The 17,773-nt window shown below is 63.1% G+C and overlaps 2 protein-coding genes across 3 annotated transcripts in view; both read left to right on the forward strand.

The window, feature by feature from the left end:
• The window catches only part of SPTBN4 (spectrin beta, non-erythrocytic 4), a 29,574-nt gene extending 18,741 nt beyond the window's left edge, over positions 1–10,833 (forward strand). For both annotated transcript variants that reach the window (XM_084539744.1, XM_084539745.1), the window contains 15 exons: positions 597–821; positions 1,697–1,786; positions 1,892–2,170; positions 2,267–2,397; positions 2,594–2,798; positions 3,423–4,048; positions 4,670–4,808; positions 4,892–4,976; positions 5,095–5,291; positions 6,281–6,681; positions 7,205–7,274; positions 7,361–7,647; positions 8,416–8,589; positions 8,698–8,740; positions 10,300–10,833. In XM_084539744.1, the coding sequence (XP_084395870.1) occupies positions 597–821; positions 1,697–1,786; positions 1,892–2,170; positions 2,267–2,397; positions 2,594–2,798; positions 3,423–4,048; positions 4,670–4,808; positions 4,892–4,976; positions 5,095–5,291; positions 6,281–6,681; positions 7,205–7,274; positions 7,361–7,647; positions 8,416–8,589; positions 8,698–8,740; positions 10,300–10,446 (3,099 nt within the window). In that variant the 3' untranslated portion in view covers positions 10,447–10,833. The remainder of the gene's footprint in view (positions 1–596; positions 822–1,696; positions 1,787–1,891; positions 2,171–2,266; positions 2,398–2,593; positions 2,799–3,422; positions 4,049–4,669; positions 4,809–4,891; positions 4,977–5,094; positions 5,292–6,280; positions 6,682–7,204; positions 7,275–7,360; positions 7,648–8,415; positions 8,590–8,697; positions 8,741–10,299) is intronic.
• A 514-nt stretch (positions 10,834–11,347) lies between these two features.
• Positions 11,348–17,768, forward strand: SHKBP1 (SH3KBP1 binding protein 1; the record flags this gene model as incomplete). Its single annotated transcript, XM_084539740.1, is given in 18 exon segments — positions 11,348–11,425; positions 11,527–11,580; positions 12,266–12,311; positions 12,413–12,545; positions 12,646–12,726; positions 12,834–12,989; positions 13,083–13,167; positions 13,243–13,433; positions 13,532–13,647; positions 13,722–13,809; positions 13,907–14,023; positions 14,790–14,960; positions 15,056–15,211; positions 15,304–15,400; positions 16,452–16,602; positions 16,604–16,631; positions 16,721–16,853; positions 17,438–17,768. Coding segments are annotated over 18 exon segments (2,187 nt in total), but the record flags the coding sequence as incomplete, so codon positions are not given.
• Positions 17,769–17,773: the final 5 nt, after the last annotated feature.

Below are 17,773 nucleotides of genomic sequence, written 5' to 3' on the forward strand. Positions count from 1 at the left end.
GGGTCTCAGCACCCTTGCACCAATCTTAACACCCCTGCACCCAGCTCAGCACCACTGCAGTAGGGTCTCAGCCTCTTTGCAGCAGGCTGTCAGCACCACTGCACCCAGCTCAGCACCCCTGCGCTGAGCTTAACACCCCTGCACCGAGCTCAGCACCACTGCAGTGAGCTCAGCACCATTGCAGCAGGGTCTCAGCCCCACTGCAATAGGGTCTCAGCACCCTTGCACCAAGCTCAGCACCATTGCACTGAGCTCAGCACCACTGCAGCAGGGTCTCAGCACCCTTGCACCAATCTTAACACCCCTGCACCAAGCTCAGCACCCCTGCACGGAGCTCAGAACCATTGCACCCAGCTCAGCACCACTGCAGCAGGGTCTCAGCCTCTTTGCAGCAGGCTGTCAGCACCCCTGCACCCAGCTCAGCACCCCTGCGCTGAGCTTAACACCCCTGTGCCGAGCTCAGCACCCCCCGCAGCCCCCTCCCAGCCCCGCTGCAGCCCGGCCAGGTGCTGAGTCACGGCCAAGGCTGCCCGGAGCTGCCGGTGCCGCGGTGCCGGCGCGTCCCCCGGTGCCCACGGTCCCGCCGCCGCCCGCAGACGATGGAGACGCAGGTGGAGGAGTGGTGCAAGGAGGTGGGCGAGCTGCAGGCGCAGGCGGCCGCGCTGCCCCCCGAGGCCCCCGGCGCGGAGGCGGTGGGCGAGCGGCAGAGCGCGGTGGGCACCCGCATCGTCCGCCTGATCGAGCCCCTCAAGGAGCGCCGCAGGATCCTGCTGGCCGCCAAGGAGGTGCACCAGGTCAGCCACGAGCTGGAGGACGAGGTGGTGAGTACAGGGTGGGATTGGGATTGGGATTGGGATTGGGATTGGGGAGGAATGGGATTGGGATTGGGGTGGGATAGGGAGGGGGATGGGGATGGGATTCCGACTGGGGTGGGAGTGGACTGGGGATGGGATTGGGGTGGGATGGGGATGGGATGAGGTGGGATTGGGGAGTGACTGGGATTACGGTGGGGTGGGATTGGGGTGGGGGTGGGATGAGGATGGGATTGGGATGGGATTGGGGTGGGGGTGGGGATGGCATTGGGATAGGGATGGGGATGGGGATGGGATGGAGGGGATGGGATTGGGGTGGGATTAGGATTGGGATTGGGGTGGGGGTAGAGATGGGATTGGGATTGGGATTGGGGTGGGATGGAGTGGGATTGGGGTGAGGAGGGGATTGGGATTGGAATGGGATTGGGATTGGGGTGGGGGTGGAGATGGGATTGGGACTGGGATTGGGGTGGGACTGGGGTGGGATGGAGTGGGATTGGGGTGAGGAGGGGATTGGGATTAGAATGGGATTGGGATTGGGTGGGGGTGGAGATGGGATTGGGATAGGGATAGGGATGGGGATGGGGATGAGGATGGGATGGGATTGGGGTAGGATTGGGATTGGGGTGGGGTGGGATTGGGATGAGGAGGGGAATGGGATTGGGATGGGGATGGGATTGGGGTGAGGATGGGAATGGGATTGGAGTGGGATTGGGATGGGGATTGGGATGGAGATGGGATTGGATTGGGATTGGAACGGGGATGAGGAGAGGATGGGATTAGGATGGGATTGGGGTGGGAATAGGATGGGATTGGGATGGGGCTGGACCAGGACCGGTACAGGGCCAGCACAGGGGCCGGTCCCATCCCCTGCCGCCCCCCAGCTCTGGGTCCAGGACCGCCTGCCCCTGGCCACGCAGCAGGACCTGGGCAGCAACCTGCAGAGCGTGCAGCAGCTCATCAAAAAGAACCAGGTGAGGCCAGCAGCGAGGCCGGGGGGGGGTCCCACCATCATTGAGGGGGGGTCCACCCCATCACCTCCCCCTTTTCTTCACCCTCTTCCCCCCCACACACCCCAGAACCTCCGCCGGGAGATCCAGGTTCACCGTCCCCGCGTGGACGAGGTGCTGGAGCGCGCGGCCGCCGTGGCCTCCATCAAGAGCCCCGAGGCCGAGGGGGTGCGGAGGCTGCTGGAGCGCCTGGGGGGGGCCTGGGGGGAGCTGCAGGAGCAGGCGGAGCGGCGGCAGCAGGCGCTGGACGCCGCCTTCCAGCTGGAGCAGTACTACTTCGACGTGGCCGAGGTGGAGTCGTGGCTGGGCGAGCAGGAGCTGCTGCTGATGAGCGAGGAGAAGGGCAAGGTGGCGGCGGAAAACGTGGTGGTGGGGGGGGGGTTGGGGTCGGAGACCCCCTCCCCGGGGCTAAATTCCACCCCCCCTCCCGTGTCCATGCCCAAGGATGAGCAGAGCACCCTGCAGCTGCTGAAGAAGCACCTGCAGACGGAGCAGACGGTGGAGAACTACGAGGAGAGCATCGCCCAGCTCTCGCGCCAGTGCCGAGCCCTGCTGGAGCTGGGGCACCCCCAGAGGTGGGCGCAGGACCCCCCCCAAACCCCCCCCCTCCCCCAAACCCCCCCCCCCAAAACCCCCCCAAACCCACCGCAACCCCCCCGCAAAGCCTGCAGCCGGGGGGGGGCCGGGTGCTCACCGGGCGCTCTGTGTCCCCCCCCACCTCAACCTTCCCCCCCGTCCCCCCACCCCGTCCCCCTCCCCGTCCGTGCCCAGCGAGCAGGTGAGCCGGCGGCAGTCGCAGGTTGACCGGCTGTACGTGTCTCTGAAGGAGCTGGTGGAGGAGCGCAAGGGCAAGCTGGAGCAGCAGTATTGGCTCTACCAGCTCGGCCGCGAGGTGGGCGAGCTGGAGCACTGGATCGCCGAGAAGGAGGTGGTGGCCGGCTCGCCCGAGCTGGGGCAGGACTACGAGCACGTCACGGTGAGCGGGGACAGGGGGCTGGGGGGGGCCTCGTTCCATCCTGGGGGGCCTGGCGCCGCTCCTGCTCCGTGCTGGGGGTCCTGGGGTTGTCTTTGTGCAGTGCTGGGGGTCCTGGATTTATCCCTGCTCCACGCTGAGGGTCCTAGGGATCGCTGCTCCTCCATGCTGGGGGTGCTGGGGGTGTCCTTGTCCCATCCTGGGGGTCCTGGCACTGTTCCTGCTCCGTGCTGGGGGTCCTGGGGTTGGTTATGTGCCATGCTGAGGGGCTTGGGGTTGTTCTTGTGCCGTACTGAGGGTCCTGGGCATCATCACTGCCCTGTACTGGGAGTCCTGGGGTTGTCCCTGGGCAGTGCTGGGGGTCCTGGGTATCATTGCTCCTCCATACTGGGGGTGCTGGGGGTGTCCTTGTCTCATGCTGGGGGACCTGGGGCTGTCCTTGTCCCATCCTGGGGGTCCTGGGGTTCTTCCTGCTCCATCCCGGGTGTCCTGGGGCTGTCCTCATCCCACGCTGGTGCTCCTGGTGCCATCCCTGCTCCACGCACCGCAACCCCAGCCCCACGCCGCGGTCCCGTCCCCCGTCCCCATCACCTCCCTGACCCCCGTCCCGTCCCGTCCCGTCCCCAGCTGCTGCAGGAGAAGTTCCTGGAGTTCGCCAGCGAGACGGGCAGCGTGGGGCAGGAGCGCATCTCGGCCGTCAACCAGATGGTGGACGAGCTGATCGACTACGGCCACGCCGACGCCGCCACCATCGCCGAGTGGAAGGACGGCGTCAACGAGGCCTGGGCCGACCTCCTGGAGCTGATGGAGACGCGGGCGCAGCTCCTGGCCGCCTCCCACGAGCTCCACAAGTTCTTCAGCGACTGCAAGGAGCTGCTGGGGCAGATCGAGGAGAAGCGGCGGCGCCTCCCCGAGCTGGCGGCCAAGGAAGCGCCGCGAGCCTCGGCCGGAGCCTTGCAGCGGGCGCTGAGCGCCTTCGAGCACGACGTGGAGGTGCTGGTGGGCCAAATCCGGCAGCTGCAGGAGGGGGCGGCGCAGCTGAGGACCGTCTACGCCGGGGACAACGCCGAGGCCATCGCCAGCCGGGAGCAGGAGGTGCTGAGCGCCTGGAAGGAGCTGCTGGGCGCCTGCGAGGAGTGCCGGCTGCACGTGGCCAGCGCCGCCGACCGCGTCCGCTTCGCCGGCACCGTGCGCGACCTGGTGTCCTGGATGGACGGCGTGCTCTGCCAGATCGGCGCCGGAGAGAAGCCCAGGTTTGGGGGGGGTCCTTGCCCCCCCGTGGGGACGGGGACACGGGAGAGGGATCGGCACCAGGAGCCCTGGTCTGGTCCGACCACAGGGCTGTGCGTTGTCCCCATCCCAAGGACCCAAGTTGGGTCCCCATCCCAATTTGTCCCCATCACAGTGGCCCAAATTTTGTCCCCATCCCAATTTGTCCCCATCCCAAGGACCCAAATTTTGTCCCCATCCCAACTTGTTCTCATCTCAAGCATCCACATTTTGTCCCCATCCCAATTTGTCCCCGTCCCAAGGACCCAAATTTTGTCCCCCTCCATGGAGCTGAGGATCCGTGCCCATCCCAATGCCCTGTGTCCTGTCCCATCCCAAGGTCCCATGTCCTGTCCCATCCACGGTGCTCGTGTCACCCATGTCCCATCCCAAGGGCTCATGTCTTGTCCATAGTACTGGTGTCACCCATGTCCTCTCCCACCCGTGGATTGGTGTCACCGGTGTCCCATCCCATCCCAAGGCCCCGTGTCCTGCCCCATCCACGCCACCGAAGACCCCAACGCCCCCTCCAAGCTCCCGACCTCTCTCCCCACGTGTCCCCCCGCCTTGGTGCCGCAACCCGTGTCCCCCCCCTGCCCCTGCAGGGACGTCTCCTCGGTGGAGGTGCTGATGAACTTCCACCAGGGCTTGAAGAGCGAGATGGAAGCCCGCAGCAAGAGCATCGCCGCCTGCCTGGAGCTGGGCAAGACCCTCATCCTCGCCAAGAGCCCCGCGGCCGACGAGGTGCTGGGAGCGCTGCGGGGCATTGGCAGCATCGGCGGGGGGGTCCCGGCTCACGTCGGGTCCCCCCCTCCCTTTTCCTCCAGATCAAAGCCCTGGCGGAGAAGCTGCTGGCGAAGAAGAAGGAGCTGGCGGAGAAGTGGGACAAGCACTGGGAGTGGTTGCAGCAAAGTGAGCGCGGGACAGGCTTGGCCATCCCCAGAGGCTTGGGGGGACGGGGAAGCGGGGGGCGCCTGTCCATCCCGTCCTCCCGTCCACCCACCCACCCGTCCGTCTGTCCGTCCCGCAGTGCTGGAGGTCCACCAGTTCGCCCAGGAGGCGGTGGTGGCCGACGCGTGGCTGACGGCGCAGGAGCCGCTGCTGAAGAGCCAGGAGCTGGGCAGCAGCGTGGACGAGGTGGAGCAGCTGATCCGGCGCCACGAAGCCTTCCGCAAGGCGGCCGCCGCCTGGGAGGAGCGCTTCAGCTCCCTGCGCCGCCTCACCACGGTACGGGACCCCCGCCTCGGGATCCCCAGGGGTGGGGGGCAGCCCCCCGGGGGCACCGGGAGCCGACGCGGCGCCTGGGGAACCCCGTAGGAAGGAGGACCCTAAGTCGTGGAGAACCTCAACGCGTGGTGGACACCGAGGTGTGGGGAATCCGAAATTATGGGGAATCCGAAATTATGGGGAATCCTGAATTATGGAGAACCCCAAATCACAGGGAAGCCTAAATGATGGAGAATTCAATGTATGGTGAACACCAAGTCGTGGGGAACCCTAAATTATGGAGAACCCCCAATCATGGGGAATCCTAAATTATGGAGAATCCTAAATCATGGAAAACCCCAAATCATGGGGAATCCTAAATTGTGGAGAATCCTAAATTATGGTGAACACCAAGTCATGGGGAACCCTAAATTATGGAGAATCCCAACTCATGGGGAATCCTAAATTATGGAGAATCCTAAATCATGGAAAACCCCAAATCATGGGGAATCCTAAATTGTGGAGAATCCTAAATTATGGTGAACACCAAGTCATGGGGAACCCTAAATTATGGAGAATCCCAACTCATGGGGAATCCTAAATTATGGAGAATCCTAAATCATGGAAAACCCCAAATCATGGGGAATCCTAAATTGTGGAGAATCCTAAATTACGGTGAACACCAATTTATGGGGAATCCTAAATTATGGAGAACCTCAATGCATGGAGAACCCCAAAGCATGGGGAATCCCAAATTATGGAGAACCCCAACTTATGGGGAATCCTAAATTATGGAGAACCTCAATGCATGGAGAATCCCAAATCATGGGGAATTCTACATTATAGAGCATCCTAAATCATGGGGAATCCTAAATTATGGAGAATCCTAAATTGTGGAGGTCCTCAATGCATGGAGACCCCGAGGGCATGGAGAAGCCCAAATCAAGGAGACCCCCAAGGCATCGGGATCCCCCATAAATGCCCCGTCTCACCCCCCTTCCCCTCCACAGCTGGAGAAGCTGAAAGCGGAGCAGAGCAAGCAGCCGGCCACGCCGCTTTTGGGGCGCAAATTTTTGGGAGAACCCCCAGCGTCCTCGCGCCCCGGGGGGGATGAACGCCCCGAAACCCCCCGCGCCCGGCCGGAGCCCCGCGTCGCCTACGTGCGGCAGGAGCTGCGTCCCGAGAGGCTCCAGCCCAAGCTGGACCGGGTGCGGGAGGGGGATGGGGACGGGGACACCCCCCCCGCCACCCCCGCTGCCGTCACCACCGAGGCGCCGGTGCCACCCAAGGGTGACGGTGGCGGGGGGGACGTCGGGGAGGGGAAGACGGGGCTGCTGGAGCGGCGGAGGGAGAGGAGGGAGCGGAGGATGGAGAGGCAGGAGTCCAGCGAGCAGGAGGGGCCTCGGCACGGGTGGGTGTGGGATGGGGATTGGGGTGGGATTGGGATTGGGGTGGGGATGGGATTGGGGACTGGATGGGATGGGATTGGGATGGGGAAGGGGATGGAGATGGGGATGGGGATTAGGATAGGATTGGGATGGGATGGGAATGGAGATTGGGATGGGGATGGAGGTGGGGATGGAGATTGGGATGGGATGGGGATGGGATGGAAATGATGGGGATGGGGATGGAGTTTGGGATGGGATGGGACGGGATGGGATAGGATGGGGATGGGATGGAAATTAGGATGGGAATGGGGATGGAGTTTGGGATGGGGATGGGGATGGAGTTTGGGATGGGATGGGACGGGACGGGATGGGATGGGATAGCATGAAGATTGGGATGGGAATGGGGATGGGATTGGAATGCAGTTTGGGATGGGATGTCATTGGGATGGGGATGGGGATTGGGAAGGGATGGGGACAGGATGGGGACAGGGACAGGGACAGGGACAGGGACAGGGACAAGCACCCCCCGTCCCCTCTCCCCACCAGCAAAGCCACCCTGGCTGACATCGTGGAGCAGCTCCAGGAGAAGGAAGCCACCGTCCCCTCCCCAGCACTGGTGAGCACCGCCCATCCTCACGTCCCCCAGCCTCAATGACCCCCCCCCGAGTCTCCCCCTGACCCCTGTGTGTGTGCGTCCCCCAGCCCCGGGACCGCGAGTCCCCCGGCCGCCTCCCCAACGGCGTCGAGGCCCTACCGGAGAGGACCCCACGACCAGACCGGCCCCGTGCCCGCGACCGCCCCAAACCCCGTCGGCGCCCCCGGCCCAAGGAGCCCGGCCAGGGGGGGCCGGGGGAGGCCCGGAGGTCGAGGTCGGCCCCTGCCCAGAGCAGTGCCCCCCCTCCGCCGCCCCCCAGCCACACGGTGCAGCACGAGGGGTTCCTCTTCCGCAAGCACGAGTTGGACGGGCCCAACAAGAAGGCGTCCAACAGGTCGGTGGGGTTGGGCGTGGAAGATGGGGGTTTCAACGGTTTGGGGGTCCGACAGTGGAGGGGATCCATCAGCACTCGGGGACCACCAATGGGGAGGTGTCACGATCATTTGGGGGGCCCATCTTTGGGGAGGGAGCGCTGTGATTTGGGGCCTGTTGATGGTGGAGAAGCTCCAGGATTTGGGAGGCCATCGATGGAGGAGCTCTGTGATTTGAGTGCCCATCAATGGTGGAGGAGCTTCATGATTGGGGTGCCCACCCATGATGGAGCTCCACGATTTGAGTGCCATCGATGGAGGAGAAGCTCCAGGATTTGGGTGTCCATCGATAGAGAAGCTCTACAATTTTGGTGCCCATCGATGGTGGAAGGGTTCCACAATGTGGTTGCCCATCAACGATGAAACTCCATAATTTGGGTGCTGATCAATGGTGAAGGAGCTCCACAGTTTGGGTGCCCATCAAGAATGAAATTCCACAATTTGGATGCCCATCAACAACGAAGCTCCATGATTTGGGTGCCCATCAATGATGAAACTCCACAATTTGCTTGCCCATCAACGGGGGAGAAGTTCCACAATTTGGTTGCCCACCCATGACAAAACTCCGCAATTTGGGTGCTCACCAACAACAAAACTCCGCAACTTGGTTGCGCACCAATGAACCAAGACCCCCACCACTCGACCAACCATCAATGGCTTGGGCCTCCCCTTGCCCCCCAAAGCCTCCCCCAACCCTGGGGTCTCACCACAGCCCCCCTCTGCCCCCCCAGGTCCTGGGTGAACCTCTACTGCGTGCTGAGCAAGGGCGACCTGGCCTTCTACAAGGACGCCAAGGGCCCGGCGAGCGGCAGCACCCATGGGGGCGAGCCCCCCCTCAGCCTTCACCAGGCCATCAGCGAGGTGGCTGCCGACTACAAGAAGAAGAAGAACGTCTTCAAGCTGCGGTGGGCGTCAGGGGGGGCTTCGGGGTGTGGGGGGGCAACGAGGGGAGTCTTGGGGTCAGGGGGTGTATAGGGGGTGGGTGTTGAAGCCCCCCCTGTTGCCCCCCGTAGGACCGGTGACGGCAGCGAGTTCCTGCTGCAGGCCAAGGACGAGGTAGGCCCGAGGAGTTGGGGAGGGGGGTTTGGGGGGAGATTTGGGGGGTTTTGGGGGAGATTGGGTGGTGTTATGGTGAGACTGGGGGGGTTGGGGTCTTTTTGTGGGGTTTTGGGGTTGTTTGGGGGGACGTTTATTGATATTTTTGGACAGCTTGGGAGCTCCATTGCAGATTGGGCAGATTGGAATAGGGGGAGAGTTTAGGGGGGATTTGGGGGAATTGGGGGCTTTTGGGTCTAATTTTGGCTGTCTTTTTTTATTACTATTATTTGTTGGAATTTTGGGAGGTTCTTTGGGGTTTGGGGGTTATTTTGGGGCTAATTTCAGTGGTTTGGGAGTCTTTGTGGTTTGTAAAGATTTGTGGTTTATTTTTTTTTATAACTATATTTGGAGGTTTGGGGGTTTCTTTGGGATTTGGGGGGTAATTTCAGTGTTTTTAGAGTCTGTTTATAATTGATTTGTGTTTTTTATAATTATTATTTTTGGAGGTTTGGGGGTTTCTTTCGGATTGGGGAGTAATTTCAGTGGTTTTCGAGTCTTTGTTGTTTTTGTTGATTTGGTTATTTATAATTATTTTGGGGGGTTGGGGCTTTCTTTGTAATATGTGGGGTAATTACAGTGGTTTGGCTGTCTTTTTTTTTTAATATATATAATTATTTTTGGTGGTTTGAGGGTTTCTGTGGGGTTTGGAGAGGGTTTGGATGGAATTTTTGAGGGATTTGGAGACTGTTGTTTTTTATTATTGTTATTTCTGGCAGTTTTGGGGGGGTAATTTTGGAGGGTAATTTTGGGGATTTGGGGTCTCTTCACTTTTTTTTTTTCATTTTTACTGATTTAATAATTATTAATGAATTGATTTAGGGATTTAATTATTATTTAGGTTAGGGATATATTTGGGATTTGGGATTTCAAGTGATAATTATGTGGGTTTGGAGTCTTTTCCTTTATTTTTCTTTAATTAGCATTTGAGGGGGTCATTGGGGCTTAAGAGGTAATTAGGGGAATTTGGGGGATTTAGGTACATTATGGGGGGGATCAAATTGGGTCAATTTACGGGGGCTTCATTTCTTTTTAAGGGTGGGATATGGGGGGGGGTGAATTTTAGTTACATATTTTGTGTTTTCTTTTGCTTTTTCATGGCTTTGCGGTTATTTTTGCCTTTCTTATATTTCTGTGGTTATTTTTGCCTTTCTTATAATTTTTATTTTTTGTGTTTTTTTTTTTTTTGATTGTTTACTTTTTTTGTGGGATTTTTTGTACTTTTTTTTTTCATTTCTTCCATTTTTTATCGTGTTTTTCTCGATGTTGTTATTTCGCTGGTCTTTTTGCTTTTATTTTGCTATTTTTCGCTTTTTTTTTTTTTTTTCGTTTTTAAATACATTCCCCCCTTGTTTTTCCCATTTTTTTTCGGTTATTTTTTCTTTTTTCCCCCTTTTTTCCCCTCCCACCCCCCATTTTTAAACCCCGCTTTTACTTTCCCTTTCTCCTATTGCTTTTTTTCTCATTTCCTCGCGGCTTTCACCCCCCCACACCCCCCCCCGGGCCCCCCTCCCCAATAGGAGGAGATGCGCGCCTGGCTGCGCGTCCTGGCGGCCAGCGCGCGGGAGCACGCGGAGATTGCGCGCGCCGCGGCCCCGCCCACCACTACGTCATCAACCGACGAGGGGGGGCCGCGGCGGGAGGGGGCGGAGCGCCGCCGGAAGTGACGTCGCCGCCCCCGCCGCTTCCCATTGTGGCGGGAGGGGGGGAAGCGGGAGGACCCCCCTCGCTCTGCTCCCTGCCCCCCCCCCCCCTTAATTTTTTCAACCCCTCCCCCCTCAAATAATTTGGGGAGGGGGCGAGGCCATGGGGCCGGGGGGGCCCCCCCTCGCCCCCCCCCACCCTTCCGGGGGTCTCCCGGCCCCCCCCATCCCATGCACAAGCCATAGAGCCCCTGGGGGGAGGGGAGGTCCCATCACTTTTTTTTTTTTGGGGGGGGGGCACCCCCCTTTTTTGGGGGCGGGGGGGGGAGACAGAGTTTGTAAAGATTTTACCAAAAGCCAGGAAATTAACCAAAAAAAAAAATTAAAATTAATTAAAACAGCCCCCCCCAACACCCCCCCTCCCCCGCTCCGCCCCCCACCCAACCCGCGCTGTGATAAATGTACAAATGTAATAAAGCGCCCCCCCCCCCCGCAATGAATGGAGGCGTCCGAGTGTTGTGTTGGGGGGAGTGCTGGGGGGGGGGGGGAGTTGGGGGGGACCCCTTTTTTGGGGGGTCCCCCGGGGTTTAGGGGGGCCTGGCGGGAGGGAAAGGCCCTCGGGGTGGGGTTGTGGACGGGGGGGTTGGAGCTGCCCACCCCCAAGCCCATGCCCCCCCCCCCCCCCCCCCCCCCCCGTGAAAGCGACCCCCCCAAAACACCTGCCCCCCCCTTCCCCACTACATGCCGCGCCTGCCCCTTTAAGAGGCCGCCCCTCTCCCTGCAATCCCCGCCCCTCCCCGCCCCTCTCAGCCAATCGCCGCGCGGGGCGCCGGCTCCCGTCCAATTAAACCCCGGCGCCCGGCGGCGGCGCCCAATGAGGAGGCCGGCGGTGGGCGGGGCCGGGGAGGGCGGGCGGCCAATCGGGGCGAGCGGCGGCGGCCGCCGCGGCCATGGCGGGGCCGGGCGGGGCCGAGGTGGTGGAGCTGAACGTGGGCGGCAGGAGGCGCGTGAAGGGCCGGGACCCCCCGGGACCCCCTCGGGACCCCCCCCGGGACCCCCCCCGGGACCCCCCTGACCCTGACCCCGACCCCGACCCCCCCGCAGGTTCAGCACCTCCCGGCAGACCCTGACCTGGATCCCAGACTCCTTCTTCTCCAGGTGGGGGGGGGCTTGGGGGGGGGTCTCGGGGGTCGTGGGGGGGTCTTGGGGGTCCTGGGGGTCCTGAGGGGGGGTCATTAGGGGCTGGGGGGGGGATTTGGGGAGGTCCTGGGGGGTCTTGAGGGGCTGGGGGGCTCCCAGGAGTGTTGGGGGGTGGGGGTCGTGGGGGTCCTTTGGGGGGTTGTGGGGGAGCTGGGGGGGGATTCGGGGGGGGTCCTGAGGGGCTGGGGTGTGCCAGGAGGGGTTGGGGTGGTCTTGGGGTTCCGGGGGGTGGGGGGTCCTGAAGGGTTGGGGGGGGTCCTGGTGGTCCTGTGGGGGTCCGGAGGGGTTGGGGGGGGGGGGGTCCCAGGAGGGGTCCTGGGGGGTTTCGGGGGTCTTGGGGGGGCTGGAGGGGTCCTGAGGGGGGGGGTCCTGGGGGCTGGAGGGGTCCCAATGAGGGATTTGGGGGGGGGTCTGTAGGGTCTTTGGGAGCTGGGGGGGGGTCTCGAGGGGGACTGGGGGGTCGTGGGGGGAGAACTTGGGGGGGGGGTCCTGAGGCGGGATGGGGGGGTCGTAAGGAGTTGCAGGAGGGTCCCAAGAGGGATTGGGGGGTACCTAAGTGCTTGGGGGGCTGTTTTGGGGAGCTGCGGGGGGGTCTCTAGGGCTGGGGGGGGGGTGGGCACTGACTTTGTTCCCCCCCCCGCAGCCTCCTGAGCGGCCGCATCTCCACCCTGCGCGATGAGACGGGAGCGGTGAGCGCCCCGACCCCCCCCCAGATCCCCCTCCCCCCTTACCCACACCCCTCCCCGACTCCCCCCCCATCATTTTTATTCCCCCCCCCCCCCCCCCCAAGATCTTCATCGACCGCGACCCCACCGTCTTCGCCCCCATCCTCAACTTCCTCCGCACCAAGGAGCTCGACCCCCGCGGCGTCGCCACCCCCCTGCTGCTGCACGAGGCCCAGTTCTACGGCATCACCCCCCTAGGTGACACCCCGGGGGGGGGGGCACGGGGACACGGGGGGGTGTGGGGGGTCACAGACCACCTCTCACGTGTCCCCCCCCCCCGTTTTTTACCCCCCCAAAGTCCGCCGCCTGCAGCTGCGCGAGGAGCTGGACCGCTCGTCCTGCGGCAGCGTCCTCTTCAACGGCTACCTGCCGCCCCCAGGTGATTTTGGGGGGGGGGGGACATCGTCACGGGGGTGGGTGGGGGGTGCCACCGCTCCTCAGGGTGGTGACACGGCCCCCGCACACCCCCCCCCCCCCCCCCGGCAGCTCTCCCGGCCAAACGCCGCAGCCGGCACAGCGTCGGGGGGCCGCGGCCCCCCGGGGAACGAGCGCCGGTGCGCCGCAGCAACACCATGCCCCCCAACCCCGCGCACGCCGCCGGGCTCCTGGGGCGCCTGGGGGACGACCGAGCCCCCCCCGCGGGTAAGGAGGGGGGGAGGTCAGCGGGGTGGGTGCCACCCCCCGTGGGTGCCACCGAGCCCGGTGACGTGTCCCCCTCCCCGTGTTGCCCCGCAGCGGGTGACGCCGGCATGGTGCGCGTGGTGTGCGGCCACCACAACTGGGTCGCCGTGGCCTACGCGCAGTTCGTCGTCTGCTACAGGTGGGTGCTGGCTGGCACCCGCGGGCGTCCCCGGCGTCCCCTCGGCGTCCCTGATGGTCCCCTCGTTGTCCCCAGGCTGAAGGAGACGTCGGGGTGGCAGCAGGCCTTCTGCAGCCCGCGGCTGGACTGGGTGATCGAGCGCGTCGCCCTCAACGCCAAGGTGTTGGGCGGCCCCTTGGGCGACCACGACAAGATGGTGGCGGCGGCGTCCTGCAGCGAGATCATCCTCTGGGCCCTGCAGGGCGACGGCGACGGCAGCGAGATCGGTGGGTTGGGGGCGCCGGGGGACGGCCCCGTGTCCCATCCCCCCCCCCCCCCCCCGCCGTGTGTCACCCCCGGTGGTTTCACGTCCCGGCACCCAAAGGCGTCTTCCGGCTCGGCGTCCCGGTGGAGGCCGTCTTCTTCGTGGGCAACCAGCTGATCGCCGCCAGCCACACGGGCAAGATCGGCGTCTGGAACGCCGTCACCAAGCACTGGCAGGTGAGCGGTGGCCTTGGGGACGAGCAGGGGGGACAGCTGACACCGCCGTCCCTCCTCATCCTCCCCCGCCGCAGATCCAGGACGTGGTGCCCATCAACAGCTACGACGCCGCCGGCACCTTCCTCCTCCTCGGCTGCAACAACGGCTCCATCTACTACGTGGGTGAGGAGGGCCTTGGGGACACCGCGGGGACAACCCCGGGGGGGTGGGGGTGGCCCCCGGTGGCCCGCGGTGACGGTTCCTGCCCCCCGTCCTGCAGACGTCCAGAAGTTTCCCCTGCGCATGAAGGACAACGACCTGCTGGTGACCGAGCTCTACCGCGACCCCTCGGAGGACGCCGTCACCGCGCTCAGCGTCTACCTCACGCCCAAGAGCAGTTGAGGGTCTTTGACACCTTGGGGGGGGTCCTTGTCCCGTCAGGGAGGTCCCCGTCACCTCGAGGAGGTCCTTGTCACCTTGGGGGGGGTCCTTGTGCCATCTCTTGATGTAGAGGAGCACCTCGAGGGGGTTCCTTGTCACCCTAGGGAGGTCCTTGTGCCATCTCTTCACGTGGTGGAGCACCTCGAGGAGGTCCTTGTCACCTTGGGGAGGTCCTTGTCATCCTAGTGATGTCCCCATCACCTCAGGGAGGTCCCCGTCACCTCCAGGAGGTCCTTGTCACCTTGGGGAGGTCCCCGTCACCTCCAGGGGGGTCCTTGTCACCCTAGGAAGGCCCCCATCTTCTCAAGGAGGTCCTTGTCACCCTGAGGAGCTCCTTGTGCCACCTCCTGACGTGCTCCTTATAACCTTGAAGAGGTCCTCATCGCCTTAGGGACGTCCCTGTCACCTCGAGGGGGTCCTCTTTACCTCGCAGAGGTCCTTTGCCACCTCCTGGTGTGGTCCCTGTGACATCAAGGAGGTCCTCATCACCTCAAGTAGGTCCTCGTCACCCTATGGAGGATCCCACCCCCTCGAGGAGGTCCCCACCATCCTGGGGACATCCTAGTGCCACCTCCTGGCCTACCTGTTGAGTCCTCACCACCCCGCGGAGGTGCCACCACCTCGGGGACATCCCGACGAGCTCTTCTCCGAGCCCTGCGCGTCTCAGCCAGGAAGTAAGCCTTTTTTGGGCCCAAAAGCGACCGTTTTGGGTCTCTTCCCAGGTGACAGCGGCAACTGGATCGAGATCGCCTACGGCACCAGCTCGGGCGTGGTGCGGGTGATCGTGCAGCACCCCGAGACGGTGGGCTCGGGCCCCCAGCTCTTCCAGACCTTCACCGTGCACCGCAGCCCCGTCACCAAGATCATGCTGTCGGAGAAGCACCTCATCTCCGGTGGGTGCCTGGGGGGGCACGGGGCGCACGCGGGTGCCCCCTCTTGTCCCCCCCCCACGTTGTCACCCATCCTTTGTCCCTCCCCCCCCAAAAAGTGTGCGCCGACAACAACCACGTGCGGACCTGGACGGTGACGCGCTTCCGCGGGATGATCTCCACCCAACCCGGCTCCACGCCGTTGGCCTCCTTCAAGGTCTTGGCCTTGGAGGATGTCGACGGCCACGCCGGCTGCGCCGCCGGCACCGATATCGGTAGGGGGAACGGGCTGGGGGGGTGTTGTCCATGGGGACCTTGTCCCCGCGGGGACGCCGGGCCCGGTGCTGAGCCCCCACGGTACTGGCAGGGCCCTTTGGGGAGCGCGACGAGCAGCAGGTCTTCATCCAGAAGGTGGTGCCTGACGCCTGTCAGGTCTTCGTGAGGCTGTCGTCCACCGGAAAGAGGTGAGGGGGGCGCTTCGGGGTGCCCCCCGGGGCTCTGGGGGGCTTCCAGTTGGCTTTGGGGGGGGGCTAAAGGTCTTTGGTGGACTATCAATGGTCATTAAGGGGTCGTGATGGTCATCAGGGGGCCCAAAGGTCTTTGAGGGCCCATTGATGGTCATTAAAGAGTCCCAACGGTCATTGGGGACCCATTGATGGTCACTGAGGGGTCCTAAAAGTCTTTGAGGGCCCATCAGTGGTCATTGAGGGGTCCCGTTGGTCAATGGGGGGCCCTGAAGGTCTTTGGGGACCCATCAGGGGTCATTAAGGGGTCCTGATGGTCACTGGGGGGCCCCAAAGGTCTTTGGGGACCCATTGATGGTCATTGGGGGTCCACAAAGTTCTTCGGGGGCCTGGTGATGGTCATTAGGGGGCCCCAAATGTATTTGAGGGCTCATCAATGGTCATTAAGGGGTCCCGATGATCACGGGGGGGCCCCGAAGGTCTTTGGGGACCCATCAAGGGTCATTAAGGGGGCCCTAGTGGTCTTTAGGGACCTACTGGTGGTCACTGGGAGGCCTCAAAGGTCTTTGAGGGACCAATGATGGTCATTGGGATGCTCCAAAGGTCTTCGAGGGCCCATCAATGGTCATTAAGGGGTCCTGATGGTCAATGGGGGGCCCCGAAGGTCTTTGGGGACCCATCAAGGGTCATTAAGGGGGCCCTAAAGGCCTTTGGGGACCTATTGATGGTCCCTGGGGGGCCCCAACAGTCTTTGGGGGCCCGTCGATGGTCATGAAGTGTCTTTGGGGTCCCCGCACGAGCCCATAGAGTCCCCCTAAGACCTTAGAGCCCCCCCCCCACAACCCTTCAGAGCCCCCTCAAACCCTTTAAGCCCCCCCCCCCCAGCACCCTCCAGGTGCCCACGGAACCCCTCCAAGGGCCCTCGGAGACCCTCAGGAGAGGCCACCACGGGCCTCTCCCCCGAGACCTCCGCGTCCCCCAACATCTCACCTGTGTGTGCGTGTGTCCGTCCTGTGTCCCCCCCCCCCCAAAAATAAATAAATCAATAAAGGATCTGCGAGGTGCGGGCGGTGGACGGCTCGGCCATCACGGCCTTCACCGTCCACGAGTGCGAGGCCTCGCGGCGCATCGGCTCCCGGCCTCGCCGCTGCCTCCTCACCGGCCACGCCAACGGCAGCCTCCAGCTCTGGGACCTCACCACCCGCCATGGAGATGCTGGGGAAGCCCCCGGGTAAGGCTTGATCCCCATTCCTTGGGGGGGGGGGGGTCCTTGGGCTTTTGTGTGTGTCCCCCCCCCAATAAAAATCTGGCCTCCCATAGAGGCCGGAGGCCCCACGGAGCGGGAGCTGCTGCAGCAGCTGGAGCAGTGCGACCTGGCCCTGGTGCGCACCCCTGAGCTCAGCCCCGCCGCCTCCGTCGCCCCCCCGGGACCCCCCCGGGGCTCCACCACCAGGTACGGACCCCCCCCTCCCCCCCCCCTTCAAAAAATTCGGGCGGTTTTCCCCCAAATTTGGGGTGATTTCCCTCCCGCGTTTGGGGTGTCCTCTGTGCTCCTCCGACCCGCTCTCGGGTGTTCCCCACCTCCTTCCTTCCCAAATTTGGGTGCCCCCCCCCCCAAAAAAAAAAAAGAAAATCTGGGGTGGGGTCCTCCCCTAAATTTGGGTGCCCCCCCCCCCCTTTCCCAGTTTTGGTTGTTTTACCCTAGTTTTTAGGTGTTAGAGTTCCCAATTTTGGCGTTTCCCCACCAATTTTGGGGCCCCCCCAATTTTAGTGTTCCCCTTCCCAATTTAGAGTCTACCCCCCCCCCCAGTTTTAGGTATCCCCATCCCAATTTAGGGTCGTCCCCCCCCAATTTTGGGTTGTTCCCCCTCCATTTTGGGTGCCCCCCACCCCCAATTTTCATCATCCTCCACATTTTGGGTGCCCCCCCCCCCCATCCCAATTTTGGGTTGTTCCCCCAAATTTTAGGCATCATTTTTCCCCCCCCCACCCCCCAAAAAAATTTCACCTTGCCCCCCCCCCCCCTTTCTTCTACAGCCTCCACTCCCAAAGCAGCGACGGGACCCGTGAGAAGCCCCCCCCCCCTCTGCCGCCGCCGCCCCCCCCCGCCGCCCCCCCCAGCTTCGTGGAGCGCTGCCAGGAGCTGGCCCGAGCCCAGGCCCCCCCCACGCCCCCCGGCCTGGGGGCAGGGGGGGCAAAGCCGCCGCCACCCCCCCCCTGCCGGCCACTGCCCCCCCCCGGCCGCTGCCCCCCGAGGGGGTCCCCGGCCCCCCCCCAGTGCCCCCCAAATCCCGGCTCAATGAGACCTCGTTTTGAGCTGGGGGGGGGCCCTGCCCCTATTTTTGGGGGCACGGGGCGGGGGGGGGCCCTACG

This window comes from Aythya ferina, assembly GCF_964211825.1.
Source record: "Aythya ferina genome assembly, contig: HAP1_SCAFFOLD_36, whole genome shotgun sequence".
NCBI classification, from domain to species: domain Eukaryota; kingdom Metazoa; phylum Chordata; class Aves; order Anseriformes; family Anatidae; genus Aythya; species Aythya ferina.